General features: G+C 44.2%; 1 protein-coding gene across 3 annotated transcripts in view; it reads left to right on the forward strand.

The window, feature by feature from the left end:
* The window catches only part of slc25a26 (solute carrier family 25 member 26), a 45510-nt gene that overhangs the window by 22201 nt on the left and 6769 nt on the right, over positions 1-16540 (forward strand). For 2 of the 3 annotated variants that reach the window (XM_031841573.1, XM_031841500.1), the window contains exons 6-9: positions 6010-6054; positions 9401-9470; positions 13397-13461; positions 13897-16431. In XM_031841573.1, the coding sequence (XP_031697433.1) occupies positions 6010-6054; positions 9401-9470; positions 13397-13461; positions 13897-14319 (603 nt within the window). In that variant the 3' untranslated portion in view covers positions 14320-16431. Of the gene's footprint in view, positions 1-6009; positions 6055-9400; positions 9471-13396; positions 13462-13896; positions 16432-16540 lie in introns of those variants that run through there. The other variant, XM_031841640.1, reaches the window with a different exon arrangement.

Below are 16540 nucleotides of genomic sequence, written 5' to 3' on the forward strand. Positions count from 1 at the left end.
CTAAGGACCTGTGACAGCCCGAAGCCTCTCTGAATGCTAATAAAGTTAGCACTAATACAGTTGGCAAGGACACACACACACACACACACACACACACACAAACTGGAGCACTGTCAGCAAAGTGACACAGCTAAGGCAATCTCCATATTCTTATTATATCGTACCTGACAGTCACAGCAAGTGGCACTGTCACCTTTGATCAGTGACAAAATGTGTCAGCCAGCTAACATAAATTCCTGCTCTTCGGACACACACACACACACACACACACACACACACACACATCAGCGGAAATATGATTAAGCATGCCGACATATTCGGACAAAAATGCAGACACACACATGCAGGATAGCAGGTCTTTGTGAGAGCTGGTCATGTGTTTCCCAGCAGTGGAATCTGGTCCCTGGAGGCCAGCTGGATGACACAGATGTTTGTGGGCTTTGGGAGCAGATGCTGCTGAGCTCCTGGACCACAGTTTTTTGTTTTTTTCTTTTACTTCATGGCCAAGTTGCAGAGTCATACTTTGGCATGATTTGATCAAAAACAAGTATACAATGGTGAATGTAGCTCTGACCTAAGAGGTGACCGATTGGGATCCTTACTGGTTTACTTTGGGATGCCGCAAGACACAACAACACATCAGAAGAAGTGAGTGGTCAGTAGAGTGGAGAAGGTGCATTGGTAGACGGAGAGAGAGAAGAGGTTGATGGAGGGGTGAAGAAGAAGATACACAGTAGTTTAGACAGCCAGATGTATTAAAGGGCCAGAAAGCGTAGACACTAGAGACAGAGGACCAGACAGTTGTCTGAACAAAGGATTTATCTAAAGCTTTGCTGAATGAATCCACGATACATTTTTTTGTATTTGTAAAGCTCTCTATTCCCTCACTGTAGGAATGATTACTTATGACTCTGTTTACTTGCGTGTGTGTTTTTTTTTTGTGTCAAGATTTTCTTATTTCCAGTGATGGGTCATGTTCGCAGACCGTAACAACGTGTTTCTGCCTGGTTATTGTTATGATTCGGTTACCGCTCACACGGCCGTGGAAATGTACTGATTGGCTCAAGCTGGAGTTGAGTGAGCTAGTAAAGTTTTGGCAGGCGGAGGAAAACCTCAATCGTTTTCAATGGACATAAACATCACTGCTGCTCTGCCTTCAGAGTAGTGATTTCCTCCGCTAACTGATCGTTTGAATAACGGCTACACATTTGGTCCGCGAAATGATACAACTGAAAGGAGATAAAAACATGCTCTCCCTTATTATGCCTTGCAAGTAAACATTTTGACGGCGTAATTGTGCGATCCATTGTTTTTAATGGGATTTGTGTAGTCCCGTCTGTTAACATAAGGACTGAATTGTTTGGCCATCATCCACACACATACGTAGCGAGTTTGGCTTGGCTTTATGGCGCTGAATAGGCCATGGTAGCTGAGGCTTTATACTAGGCAGGGGGAGGAGACGGAGTCGGCGGTTAGCAGCATGAAGCGGTGTGGATTTTATGCCGCCTGGCTGCCTTCATGCTAGCCTAGCGTGGCTGTGTGCTAGTCTACCGTGACATATAGCTCGGGTCTAAATGTGCCCTCAACACTTGTGGCAGACCTCTTTGTAACTCTAGAATATCAAAACCATGCGGTTCGCCCACTGGCCCAATGTGTAAGAGAAAATGTCCCCTTTTGATTTCAAGTTCAGCACCTGCAACCATTTACAACCAGGTGGTCCCTCAGTGTCCTCAAGCGGTACACTGAGCCGCTCAGTCACAAGCTGCACAGGATAGCAGTGTACCTGCATGCTGAAAGCTCGCTGGCCCACTGTTTACGGACTTTCATATTGATTTAATTGCATATATTGTCATTGCTAAATGTCACAATATATGATATGTACTTAACCCTAACATTGAATTGAAACATTCTGTGCTTGTGTTGTCAAAAATTAGGTCATGAAACAATTTTCCAGGCATCAAATTCACAATATGAATATCTTTACAATAGGTTCACAGGTTGAAACAACTTATTGAATTATAACTGTCACGTCATAAACACCTGAGATAATTTATTCAATAGCTGTTAAAAACAAAAAACACCATTTTGATGAGACAAACAATGTGTAGAATATAATAGAAACAAAATAATTATAAAACACTGGGGCGATGCAAAATTAATTTGATCAAAGAGAGAAGTAAGTAACTTGTAACACAAAAAACTATTTGTCTTAATTTAGGTAATCATTTGGGGAATTTTCTTGGTGATACGTATTTGTTCAACTTTTTATTTTTTTACCCTGTTCTTGTGTCTCCCCTTAAGGCTCTTGCACAATAATCCAAAGGAATAATAACTGTCACACATCAGATCCCTGATATCGAGGAGAGATTAGCTGTTTTCCCTGAGGAGTCGGACACAAATCAAACGTCTCAGTTCCCACAGAGTCTGTATCTGTGCATTAGACCATTACAGTGACGTTGTTGAAATGGCTGCTTATAGAGTTACTTTGCATTTCTGTCATGTTGTGCGAGGGTTTGCCTTTTATCTTCTTATGAGCCCATTACGTCCACACAGTTTATAGAAAATGGTAATTTCAACGTCCTTTGGACATCTCTATGGAAGCCCATTTCCGTAATCCAAAAAAACTAAATATTACAAAAAAAACGAATTATGAGATATAAAGTTGAAATTATTTATATCTCATGATTTCGATTTCTCAGAATGGATTTTTTTTTTTTTTGATGGCGGACCCGGGCTTCCATACATCTCTGCTCATAACCTTCCCATCCCTGTAGTTTTAAATGAAACAAGATCGCTTGAACTCAGTGTTCTGTCTTTCAGGTGCAATGATGATGCACGTCTGTCTCCAAGGTTACCCCACCTCAATAAACAAAAACAAAACAAAAACTTGCTCCCTGTTTTGAGATATCTTGCTTGTGTTCTTAGAGCATGTCAGAGCGGTGACATACGGATTGTAGTTGTGGTGAAATTCATTCAACAGCCTGTAACACACTGCACGCATTTCTCAGCTGGAATGAAAACAGAGAGACTTGATTTCGGATGTTCACGGCGGTGTAATGCACTGGGTTAAGAAAGGAAAAAATCCCCTTTCTTCACCACTTCTCTTTCTCTACCTTGTACTCCATTTCTCATTCAGCTGAGAGATTTATTGCGTCTGTCATCTCCTGCCATCACTGCACCAACATCAGGTCAAAGTACTGCATTGGTTGTTCAGAGCTTGTTGACGTGAGATGAGTAGAAAGCGATTAGAACTGGAAAGAAAATAGCACGACAGTGATTCGCTCCCATGTCCTCCTCCCTGTAGATTTGATTTAATAGCTCAAATAACCAAACACACGGTGTGTTTGGAGTGAGTGTGTGAGTCTCTTAACTATAAATGGCTTATCAATTTTAATCAGTCCACATGTGGTTTTCAGATGTTCCATTTCTGCCAGGCAACACACACACACACACACACAGACACACACACACACACACACCTCACGTTCAGTGTGCCAGGGGTGTCAAACCAAGTCATAAATCATTGGTGGATCAGTCTTTCCATCTGTCCTTGTGTTTTTCTCTTTTGGCTATTTCTCTCAGCTACATTTCAAGCTGATGTAAAATAATACAACATTATTAAATATTGTGAAAAATTACTTTCAAAGATTTTATGGAACGTTTAAAAACAGTATCCAGTACTACAAAGGTTATGTATACATATGAAATGAGTTTCCACATCAAGTTCACTAACGTTCTCTATTCATTTACTTCCAATTATACAAGTACAACATGTTCTACTTACATTTAGTAATAGTGGCTGTAACTCCAGCATCCCCCTGCAGTGTCTGTCTCTCTCTGCAGGCCGTCTCGCTCTCTTCCTGGCCTGTAAAAAGAAAAGCAGGATTCATCAGGGTGGTAACAAAAGACAGGTGCACTTTGATTCCTTTTTGAAAGCTCTCTCATCTCACCACAGTTAGAAAACGGAGGCATTCTCACTATACATGGTAAAACACAAGACCTACATCAGATACTGTTTTCAGACTGAGAGCATTTGCTTCTGTATGGCAGATAGACCAGATCTCCAGTGGAACGATTCGGAATACTCCACGGACCAAGCCTGCAATCAATCAAGCAACAATCAAATGTTCGATTCGATCCTTATCGCTGACAACCCAAGGAAGTGCAGTGTCGAGTGTGAGCTCCTTTTTATCAATTAGAGGGAGTTATTTATTAATAGTGCGCTATGTACATGCTAGTGTACTGAGAGAGGACCCCTATTAATTGGCACAGCTCGCTCTCCGTCAATGTTCGTGTGTGCTTTTGCACCTAAAGGACGTGTATACTGTACTCATTGCAGCGCGAATGCTCTTGCATTGCTGGGAGATGCAACTACGTCATGGTGGCTGTGTTGCTCAGGGCCCAAGGAAGCTCATTGTGGAGTGTGAAGTTGTTTGGATGAGCGGCACTACGGGATGTCATGCAATCGGCCCGTTCCGATCAGGCACTACTACAATCAATCATTCATGTTTCTGTATGCAGTATTTGTAGACTGTGATTGTTGACCTGCTCTATCGGCCTCTGCAAAGTACCCGTTCAGGACCACAACGTCCCCCGTGTGGAAGCCTAAATTCAGAGTAACGATAGTAGCTCTTTCCTACTCTTTATTTGGTTTAATGGAGGTACAAACACTAAAGCATCTGACCCGCCGTCTTTCTTGTCCGAGTATATGTTTCTGTAGTAAACATCCAAACCATTCAATGGTTACGTTAGAACAAGTAACATTTAGATTGCTAAACTATGCTAACTAGCCCTAACTACCGTGTATTACATGATATTGTCAGATACTGAAAATGCTGACTTTTTGCTTGCAACATGTAGCTTCAGCCTGAGCGTTAGTCTTTTAGCGTGATATCATATATGCAGAAATGAGAAGCCTGCTTTTGTTTACTTCTGTGTGCTAGAAGGGAGAGCTCGACAGGCTTAGCTTCGGCTTAACTTTTAATACAGTTGTTCATCATCATTTCAGAAACATAATTTGCTGTGCTCTGCTGAATTAATACTCGTTTGGACAGCTTTATGTCTTTACTTTTGTTTTTAAAATAGCCAAGTCATTGCTGAGATCTTTAAAGTTTTATGTCCAGCTCTCAGAGAGCAGATGCAGCACACGGGCATACAAGTTAATCTCCTTCAGAGTGTTTATATGAGGTCAGCTCGTCTGCACTAAATGCTTAATAAGCACATTAAGAGGCATAAACACAGTTTGTGTATTGTCTTTGTGCTGCGGCCGAGTCGGAGTTGAATCGTTCCAGCTTTTGCCGACGTGCTAACGTAGTCTGATGGAACATGTCGGAGGAGGAGGAGGCGGTGCAGATGGATGAATGATGCTCTTGTTGCTGTGATCAAAGACCGATGACACAGCTCAGTGTCACTTTATTTATTTCTCTCTTTGGTTTTTGTTTTTGTTCTCTCTCTCTTCCTTCCTGTCTCGCTAAGATGACAGGATACGTGTGTGTGTGTGTGTGTGTGTGTGTGTGTGTGTGTGTCTGTGTCTGCAGTGTGTCTCTCAAATGAGTGAGAGTATACATGTGTGTTTTAGTTTTTTTCTGTATGTGTGGTCTGACTGTGTCATATGCCCGTTGCCTTGGCACTGCCGTTGATTTCCTCCCGCTGTAACTTCCTGCCTAAACCGGTTATGTGTTTTGTGGCAACACTTGCACTCCAACCATCACTTCAGAGCCCCCCACCCTCTGTTCCTCCTTTCAAGTTTGCTCCATCTATCTATCTATCCATCCATCCATCCATCTATCCATTCAGGACTGCCAGACCACAGCCTGTCTCATTCATTAATCATCAGCAGTGAGAAGGATCAAGGGAGCAGTCAGATGAGAAAGAGGAAACAGAGAAAGGTGGCACGAATGACAAGAGCAGGAGATTAGAGGTTAAAGATGAAACTTGAACCTCCAGAAAATCAGAAAAAAAAGGAAAGCTGAGATAATCCTGATGATTAAAACTCTACTTGTTTTTCAGATCCCGTTCTCTCTGGTGCAGTTTCCACTTTGGGAATACTTAAAGGTACGTATCAGACTCTTTCATAAATGTGTCTAACTGACTCTAGTCCCTCTCTTTCTTTACTATCCATCTGCTTCATCCCTCCACTCTCCACCATTGCTCTGTACCATCATTTACAGTAATTATTCTCAGTAATAAATCCGTAGTAAAGTTCTAATAGTGTGCTTACGCTCTGACACATTTACAGCAGGCTCACCCTCTGCGTTCCCCTGTATCATTGTGGCTGGCCAAAATGAGACTTTACGCCCCACTTTAATGGGTTGTCATGACTATCATCAAACCAGCCTTTAATTTATCACGAAAATATCCTGCATATCTGTCTCGTTCTAGCTTTTTTTTTTTTTAATCTTTATTTTTATGTCTCTTCCTCTCTCTTTTGATAGCCTTTCTCTCTCTCATGTGCCTCTCCTCTCTCCTTGCCCCCTCTCTCCTTTTCACTGTGTGGCCCTAATCACATAAAAAGGCTGTTTCTCTTTGAAAAGACATTTCGTTGGAGTGACATCATGTCTCAAGGGCGCGAGAGGCGGACAGTCAAACATTCCATCAATGTTAGGAGCAAACGGCCGAGCTAAGACGAACAATACACTTCACAGCTGTGTGTATGTATGTGTGTGTGTGTGTGTGTGTGTGTGTGTGTGTGTGTGTGTGTGCGCCTGTGCATTTGTGAGAGTTAGACTTGGTCGTTCACAAGTGTCTCTTTGTCCCTCGGTCAAAGGCCCTCTCTCTCTCCAGGCCATCTGGACACGTCCGTTGGCGGAGAGCTGAACTGCTGGAATCTGGACCTCTCTTCCCCTCTCCTCTTTCTCCTTGCCCTCTTCTCCATTGGCTCCCTACTCCCAGTCCTCCCACGTGTATCCTCTGCACTAACATGGTGCTGTGTATAGCTAATGAGGCATTTCCTCGGTCACAATAGCAGCGACTGGCCGACTAGTCGAGCGAGGAGAAGTAAAAACAACTTCCTGCAACAATAACTGATTTTTACTGCCATTCCTTTCAGAGCGACCACCAAGATGTTGAGAGGCTTTCACTGTCAAGAATAACGTGATTTAGCTTTCAAAATGCCAGCGAGAAGGAATCTTGAGAGTGCACGTGTGTGCGGCAAGATCTCCCATCTTCTCTGTGGCATAGTAATGTGCTGCGTTATGGCCTTTTTATTTTTATTTCACGCTGAGCCAGCACAGCTGTCAGTGAGAATCAGAGAGAGGGAAAAGGGAGAAAAAAACGACAACCAATTGCAACGGGTCTGTTGGAAGAGGAGTAAGAAATCCTTTCGTAGAGTGCATTAAGTTCAACTCGTCCGAGATGGTCTGTCATATCATGGAGAGGCTTATCCAGGCAGGAACATCATATAATTCACGAGGCAAGTCCCACAATATAAACAAATGTTACACATTGGTCACTGCAAAGAGATTTGTATTTTCTCACCAGACTTATGTGCATAGTTCTCACTGTTCTTTCAGACATTAATTCCTCAATATTGTGGTTTTGTTGTTTTTCCCAACAGCAGTTTACCCCATCTGTTGCGACCTCAACAACAACATTAGCAAAACAGGAGGGTGTAACACTTTTAGGTTATGACTTGAACACCAAGCGAGAGCCGCAGAAAATTCAAGGAATTTTGTGTCAAAGGCACGATGGGAACTCCAATTTAACCAATGAGATGCGCTTACAAGTGGCGTCTCACTACACATACGCGATGCACCGACACACTCGCGTGCTGGACCGACCGGCTCTTTCCTGTGGGAAGTCGTCCAGGTGCAAACTGGCCCTGACACAAGGGTTCAGAGGTCAGAAAGTTTGTTTTCCCAGGTTTACCCCTTATTATTTATTCATGAGAGACTCGGAGAGGGAGAGAGACGGAGAGGAATCCCCCAGCGCGAGGCCTTTGATGTGGAAAACAAAATCTCCTTTTTAATCTATCCTCTAATGGAATACACATGACACATCCTGAGCTCGTTCACGCTGCCTGCCGGTTCTTCTCCTTTCTGTGTTTTTAGTTTTTTTTTCTGGTGCGTTTACTTGTTTGTGTTTGCATGTGCTGTGCAAGCATACAGGGTTTTTTGTGATGTCCACATGTGTGAGAGATAGGAAGAGAAGGAGATAACATGCCACCGATTAAACTCCCGGCGGGGGGGCAAAGAAAGTATTAGTAATCGCTCCATGCTGTTGCTCAATTGCTCTCCCTGAGAAGTAATCATACCTCGCAACGCCCGAGGCAGCCGAGCTGTCCACATGCATTTTATACAAAGACTAACCTTGTGTCTCCGCACCGCTTTGCTGAAACTAGTCGGGGGAGGAAGAGGGACCAAAGAGCTCCTCCGCAAAACAAAAACAAAAACATCAGGTGGTTTCAGTCAGTAGCCGGTTGCATTTGGGCAAGCAGTCCTGTGATGCGAGCGTTTTTTTTAGACACACAAAGGCTTTTTAAATGCACTTGAACTTTAATGTCACTTTTATTGACAAAATCCTAATAAACTGGCAACCTTCTGTTTAGCAGGTCTACCACTCTATCAGACCGGATGCATGGGAATTTCATTAACCACCCTCCACTTCTCAAGTTGTCAATATAAAGGCTTTGAGCCTAACAGAGAAGTTGACCTGGAGGCACAGATAGTTTCAAGATAATAGTTTTATATGTGAGTTACTGCCACTTCTAGCTGTCGTTCTCCAGGAACACAATTGCATTCATCATTACTCTACTAAACATGCGTAACAGTATGCTGAAGGAAAGGAGAAGGAAACACCAGTTGCTCCGCTCCCGAGTTTGTATTGTTGCAGTTTTGCAGCTTTTTCTTTCTATGGGGTGTTCAAGTGGCCCCACTTGGACAGGACGACCTGGCCAGTGGCCCCAATGTAATTTGAGTTTGACACCCCTGTGTATGTTTTTACGGCTCTACCAACAAAAGTAGTTGAGCTAAATGTTAACAAAAATAAGAGATTGTGCTGATAATGTGATGTGTGAATGTGCGTAGACACTCTGTACTTCAACGCGATGGCATCTGGACAAAATGTGTAAAGATGACGGAGTGGGGCCGCTGCAACATATATTCTCATGCCTCCCTCTTGTCCCGTCCCGCGTCTTGGGAAACGAGTAGCATGACATCACTGGGGAGAAAAGGCTACACAAAAATAGCCGGACAGCCCGGTTCCCAGCTGCGGGCCCCGGACCCCAGAGCAGACCAAGGTTCACAATGTGTTTTCAATGTGTCTGATATCTCCACTAACTACAATCTTCTCTCTCTCTCTCTCTCTCTCTTTGTTGCCCTCCCTCTTTCTCCCTCTTTCATCATCCTCCTCTATCGACAACCCTCTCTTTCTCTCTCTCCACATTTCCCTCTCTTTCTCCCAGACTCTGTGGTCACGGAGGCAAGGTCACACGCTCTACTCTTGGCAGGCTGCAGTGTGCGGAGCTTTTGCAGGTGCAGAGGATTATTTGCTGCTTTGGGAAAGAAGCGGAGAAGGAAGAGAGAGAGGGAGGGGGGGGGGGGGGAGGGGGGGGGGGGGGGAAGGGAGGGATGGGTGGATTTGTGAATAGATGGCTAGGAGGGCAGGACAACTTTACCCAAAGCCAGATTCCACAAAGGTGAGCTCAGCTGGCAAATCACATCCTCACCTGCTCAGCAGATCAGAGCAGAAAAAAGAACCGAGTAGAGAAGAATGGATGAAAGCAAATCCAGCCAATTCCTTAGACATTGCTCAGCGCTAAATGAGCACATTTTACTGCAGGGATTTTGCATTGTTGTCTAAGAAAATGCCTCATTATCATAGTTCTCAAGATACTCAGCAAAAAAAAAAATCATACCAAAGCAGACCGAGTCTGAATGGGTATCAGGGGAGAGACAGACAACGAAGGGAGGAGACAGCGGGGATGAGAGGGGCCGGTTCCTGGGTATGGGCCCCTGCAGCTGTGTGACCTCCTGAGCACTGGGGCCTGAAGTGGTTTAATAGAGAGGGAGAGAGAGAAAGGCGCAGGAAAGGAGTGACTGAGGGGAAGTGGAGTGGACTAAAAACAAGATGAATAGGGGAAAGGACCAGACAGAAACTAGAGACTGTACATCAGACTGTAAAATACTAGGTAGGGGCTAGAAGCACAAGTCAAAGAGATTCAGTGATTGTCAATGTTTCAAATGTTGAATTTGAGCATAGTTGTGTGTTTGATGATCTTGTTTGAGTTCCATGTCAAGATAAAGGTCTCGCATACCAAAGACAGATGTCACAGCCCAGTGTCAGCCTTATCAAGGATATGGTTTAACTGACTATGCAGGGAATCTGTCTGTCTGACTGTCCGGGATTGAAGTATTGTGTCGAATTTGGTGCAATTTGGACACGCGAGACTTTCAATATTAATAAACTGTTAATAAACATGCGAACAGTCCTCTGTCCCGCAGCGGGAATGGAGCTTCAGGGCTCCGCAGGCTGGAGCTTTTTCATTTACAATGTAATGCTGGGCACTTTAATACGTGATCATTAATTGTATTTTGATTCATAATATTTAGGAGTAAAATCTGAATCTATAGTATAACCTGTACCATCTCTCTATCGGGGTAAATGTACTAGCACAATGTTTTCCTCTGAAGTAGAAGTTGTATACAGTTGAGTTGCAGATTTGCAGATGTCCGGGGGTACAATGATTTGATAGAGAGGCATTGGCAGCCAAAAAATATATTAAATGGCCAGATACTGACATGAAGGCACACAAAAAAACAAACTTGTCTTGTGCAGTAGGCTACAGTTTCACTGTAACCAGAGAGAATGATATAAATCCAGACGGGCCAGACCAGTCTACTGTTTGAAAGCTGGAACGCAGACCCATGCATAACCGAGAATTGATGGACCCGCACCCTGATTGTCAATGATTTCGCAGCTGATTGCTATTATGTAGTTGATTTACAAGTTGTCAAAACAAAACTTTGCGTCCAACCTAATGTGTCTAATGTATGTGTTAGTAGCCTTATACCCTCCTTAATCCGTCCTTCTTGCCAAGAAAGCTGGCAAAACAAAGGTTTTCTGTTACTCCTCTAGCTGATTGGAACAGCATGGCAAATCCACTTATTATTTCAACTTGAAATGCCACTTCGCTGTCAAGATAACTGATGACAAATGCTATTCTTTTAGAATCAGCTTTGTCATTTTCTTGACTCCTGATCAGCGCTGTCTGATCACGGCAGGGTCTTCTCGGATCCGATGTTAAACAGACCAGGGACCTATGCTAATAGAACTGTACTGGACCTGGACCCGATTGACCGTATAAACCGTGGATTCAAACCTGTACAGGTCCCGGGTCTTGTCTTGGGTCCCAGGGTTCCGGTGGACCCGTGAAGACCTCGACCTCCAGTATTGTAGCTCTGAATAAAAATGCGTCGCATCATCTATCTTTTTTTCCTCAGTCTTCACTTTTATCATGATGAAAAAGGCAGAACCACAAACAAAATGCATATTTTCAGAAGAACAGTTCTGCAGACCCGTCCGTGGAGCAGTTGTTGGACGATTTCAGTCCATAACTCTTGCGACGCCACAACACGCCAGACAGGAAAGGAAGGTCGAGGTTAGCTTCTCCAGGGGCGATGGAGACATGGAGGTGAAGGAGAGAAGAGGGGATGAGGAAACGGCACCCCAAGGAGCTGAGACGTGGCCCTGCGCCACCCCACCTGGACACGGTCCACGCTGGGAGGAAGAGGAGAAAGAAATCAGAATAGAATAAGAGAAAGAGGAGACTGGCGATATGGATTAGTTGGTGTCAGACAGACGTGCAGAGGAAAAAAGATGCGAGATAAGGAACTGACTGCGTCATTTTGATACGAGTCCTAAAAACTTGTGTTGAGTTGTCAGAAAAAGAGTATTTCTTCTTACATTAGAGGAGTTGAACCTTTTGTAAAGTTAGTGTAGATTAAACCCGTAATAACTATTAATGAATATGGACTTATACAGATTTGTAGTATTATAGTATTCAGCTTAAAACAGACGACATTTCCAGTACATTGAGAAAATTGTTAATACGTTACAGGAAAAATTATTGACAAATATCTAATTGGGAGGATAAAAGGCAATCTGTGCCAAAGGGAGTAGAGAAAGAAAGCGGTGGAAGGGGGTAGTGGGGTGGTGTGTGGGGGGTGTGTGGGTCCAGCGCAGGAATCAAGTTCACGTCCCTCTGCGACTGAGCTGCTGTCCAAGAGGGATCCTCAGGTTTCAGTCACTTCCCCTTACATCGCGCTTCACACTCTCTCTTTCAATCATACATAATCTGTTTGACACTGGAAATGCTCACACGGGCGCCGTTAGTCATCCTGAATATCTCCACTTGTAAGCTGCCTTCACTTACGACGCACTTGACCCCATTTGAGCCACCTAGAAAAAAAAAAAGACCTCGCCAGAGACGAGATTACATCACCGTCTGATTTGCGTCTTAACTTTCATCACATGGTTTTTCCAGCCAAATTTAGATCCTCCACATTAGCGCTCCGTGTTGTAAGTCCTTCTTTTACTGCTATCCAATAACGCTGCAGGCTGTATGTTTTTATCCTCGCTGAACTTTTTTTCCCACCAAGTAGGAAAAAGAAACTAAAAATTTAAATCCTCAAATCTGTTAATTAGGCAGCATTAACTAGTAAAAGGTAACGGTGTGTTGCACCACACTGGTCCTAATGCTTTCCTGTATCCTCAGCTCACTTACAGTCACATTGCTCCTCGGTGGCCCATATGGATATGTTTACCCGAGAGCAGTTGCTATGTTTGTGGCGGAGTGACACGCACACGCACACAGCGTTTCTCACTTTCACACACTGCGGCTCAGAGGGGACACCTCTGGATCGTGCCGCCCATCCAGCTTCCAACTTGGAGGGAAGTTATGGTGTAACTGCTCTATAAAACTAATTGGAGGGAGTGTGTGTGCATTTGTGGGCCTGAACGTGTGTGTGTGTGTGTGTGTGTGTGAGACTTTTGCGTTTGTGTGCATCTGAATGTATCCAAAAGGGTTTTATTTTTCATGTTTGTGCATACAGTGTGTGTGTGTGTGTGTGTGTGTGTGTGTGTGTGTGTGTGTGTGTGTGTGTGTGGAGTGGAAGGTGTGGCTTGGATGAGGCAGTGGGAGGGGGCGGTGGGAATAGAAGTGTGTCCGTCTGGTTTTTGTGGTCTAATAGCAGGGAAGGTCTCAGATGGGGAATATTATCATTTTTATGAAGTAAATGGAGCAGAGGGCCAAGAGTTAATATGTTACTGTATCTGTGGTTAAGTAATTGGACTTTTGTTATGGGTTTATTTTCAATATTTAAAGACTCTTCTAAGAGCAAAGAGAGGCCCTTTTATGTCAGCACTTTGCTATGTGTGTGTGTGTGTGTGTCTTTTTTAGGTGCAGCAGCGGCATTTGTTACCACCCCTCTTGACGTTGCGAAGACCAGGATCATTCTCGCAAAGGTATACACGCACGCACACACACACACACACACACACACACACACACACACACACACACACACACACAGAGACCACACCACCTCCTCTGGCAGTGACTTCTAAACACTGCTGTCGGGTGATGCCTCGCAGGCAGAGAGCTGAGAGGGACTGCAGCCCGAGCAAATCTCAACAGTGTCCGCACACAGGACAAAGCAGGCTGAGGTAGCACCGGGACAGTAGTGAGACATACACACACATCTATCACCTGACCTGCACTATGGACAGTGTCGGTGAGACATGTTTGGGTACATGGTTAGTGTTAGAGCGAGGACTTGTTGCTGCTCCAGAGGAATTTCCATCTCAAGGCTGCTTGTCACTGAGAGGTGAACCAGAAGGCCAGGGTCCCTCCTGTTAACTCCTCCACTCTGTCCTCTCTCTCTCTCTCCCTCTGTGTAGTGGTGTCCCTCCTCTTCCTCACTCCATCCACCTCCTCTTTCACTTCTGGCTCACTCTAACTGTATGTCTGGCTTCTCTCACTGTGTGTGTGTGTACGTAAAGGGTAGTGAGTTCAGAGTTACCCCCAGTCAGCCCCCCCACAATCACACACACAAACACACACACAGACTGTCCTTGGAGAAGACGCAGTGTTCCGTCAACCCAACAACCAAACTAATTAATGAGATACTTGAATTAACAAAACAGTCAGACAGTCTTGATCTCTTGCGAGAAGCCGTTGGCTGTAGGTGGAACTGCATGGAACAAAAGCTTCCTGTAAACATTATTCGAAATGCAGCTGCTGTAATTCACCACCAAGCAAAGGACTTGGCCTGCGCTGCCTCAACAAAGCTCGGTTATAACTTTATAAGGCCAAGTTTTTGATTCCTTAAGTCAGCTGATAAAACCCCAGCGCTATGTATTCACTAGGTATTCAACGAAATGGAAGCCAATATGATACATTGTATCTATTCAAACTGGAGGTGTCTGTGTTCACAGTCCATCCAGCGTGGGTTTCCTGTTTCAATCTGTGGAGTATTTAGTAGTTAGTAATTGCAATAGTTTGTAAATGTTTTTTTTAAATTTTATTTTATTCTTTGATTTTCTACACTTTTACATGTTAGCTTTCTTTTTAAACATGGAAACGTAGTCCATTAGATAGACATGACAAAAGAAACATCCTTTGTGCAGCTTTCAGGCTTTTTTAGTATTTCGTCATGGACAAAAGCGGCATGCTAATAAATTTGGTGGATTTGGATTTAGTCGTCAAGTTCAAAAAGAATGCCAATATGTCACTAAGCCATTTATATTTGACCCAGCCAGCACAAAAACGAGTGCTGCAAAAAAGTATTATTTTCATTTTTGATCCGTAAATAGTTTTCTCACTCGATTGATCGCTTTGTCTCGATAATATCACAAAATAGTGAAACCTGCTCATCGTTATTTCCTAAAACCAAAGACGATGTCTTATTTTTTGCCAACTTAAATTCAGAGACATGAGTTTACGATCACATATGACAAAGAAACGCAGCAAATGTTTGGCATCTTTGCTTGTAAAATGATGAATTGATTACTGAGACGGTGTAGATTCATTTTCTGTCAATCAACTTATTGACAGATTAGTTTCAGCTCTAATAAAAATGTACTAAAAGATACAATTGTAAATGTGCTTTGTGTAAGTTATGAGGCCATGAAATATCTTCAAAGCAGCATAATTCAAAATGGACTTTGCAGTTCAAATTTCCATTTCCACCTGAAGTGCCTCACCTTAAAAGGTAACGTGTCCTTTTTTTTTTTTTAAAAACCGTGTCAGACTTTAGTTTGGTTTCTATCTTCAAATTCCCACAGCAGCAAGGGAGGACAAGTCCAGGCAGGAGAGTGTTTGGATACAGAGAGAGAGAGAGTAAGGCTGGTGTTGATGGGTATGGATAGTTTGGCTTGGACGAAGGGGAGGAAATGTGGGTGTTGGAACTTGTCACATTAGTTTCCGTCACCACAGTAGCAGAGGAGAAGGTTCTTTCTCTTCTGCGCCGGACAGCATGAAAGAATCGTGTTGTGCAGTAGGCAGCCTGGTGCAGGCGAGGTCAAAGCGGGCGGATGTCCAGGACACAGCTGGACTTGCAAAGCCCCCCCCCCCCCTGCCCACACGGCCCTGGCGGCAGCACCAGCAACATCCCTGGCACACCACGCTGCTGCTGCCCGCCTCCTACGCCGCTACCGTACAACACTGCTCTTCTCCTCAGGCTGGCATGGTTCCTGCCAGTGCACCACACTGCTGCCATCAATGTCATGTTCGCTACCCTCCACTGCAGCCGATTGTGGCAAACACAGGAGTCAGTGTCAGGCTGGCATGGTCCAACACCTTGTTGAACACTCGCCGCTGTTGTTTAATTTCATTGCATGCATCACTGTGGATGCCGAGAATGCGGAGAAGGTCAGCATCAAGCGCGTGTCTTTACTCGCACATGATTGTGATAAACTCGGATAACAAAGCAGGAAGCCAACTTAAGCAAAAATAATTGTATATATTGAGCTGCCTGAAGATGTTTTTGTATGTCAGCATAAGGTACACAGGTGTGTGTGCGTGTGTGTGTGTGTTTGTGTGTTTTGGACACCCTCTTCCTCCATTCCCCCCTTCCACCGTTCCACAGCGGTGAAGGAAAAGAAAACTTGTCAGATGAGTCAAATCTCAGCCACCTGTCTCCAACAGAAACATGAGGAATAGGGGTGTTTTCTTTTTTTCTCCTCCTCACATGAATGAAATGTGGGAATCTTCTTCTCGTTCCAGCAGATCTGGGAGTCGCAATTTTCGGCGGACGCCGCAAACTGTTTCCAACATGCTCAGTGAGCTGTAGCTTAGATTCCCGTGCACGCACATACACTCCTACTCGCTTCTCCTCATTGTACTGTGCCCTCCGCTGTCTCTTTCTGTTTCTGCCACCACCCACCCTCACTTAACCCCGACTGGCCCCATCCTGCAGCTCTCGTCCCCCTCTGCCACTCCACAGTGATGGATTAAAAACTCCCTGGCCGGCTAAGCCGTATTGTGTAAATATAAGTTCCAGGCTGACGGGCGTGGAGGGAGACGGGGAGGACTTGTTGAGTG

This window comes from Anarrhichthys ocellatus, unplaced genomic scaffold (genome assembly GCF_004355925.1).
Source record: "Anarrhichthys ocellatus isolate YVR2014 unplaced genomic scaffold, GSC_Weel_1.0 scaffold1, whole genome shotgun sequence".
Taxonomy (NCBI): domain Eukaryota; kingdom Metazoa; phylum Chordata; class Actinopteri; order Perciformes; family Anarhichadidae; genus Anarrhichthys; species Anarrhichthys ocellatus.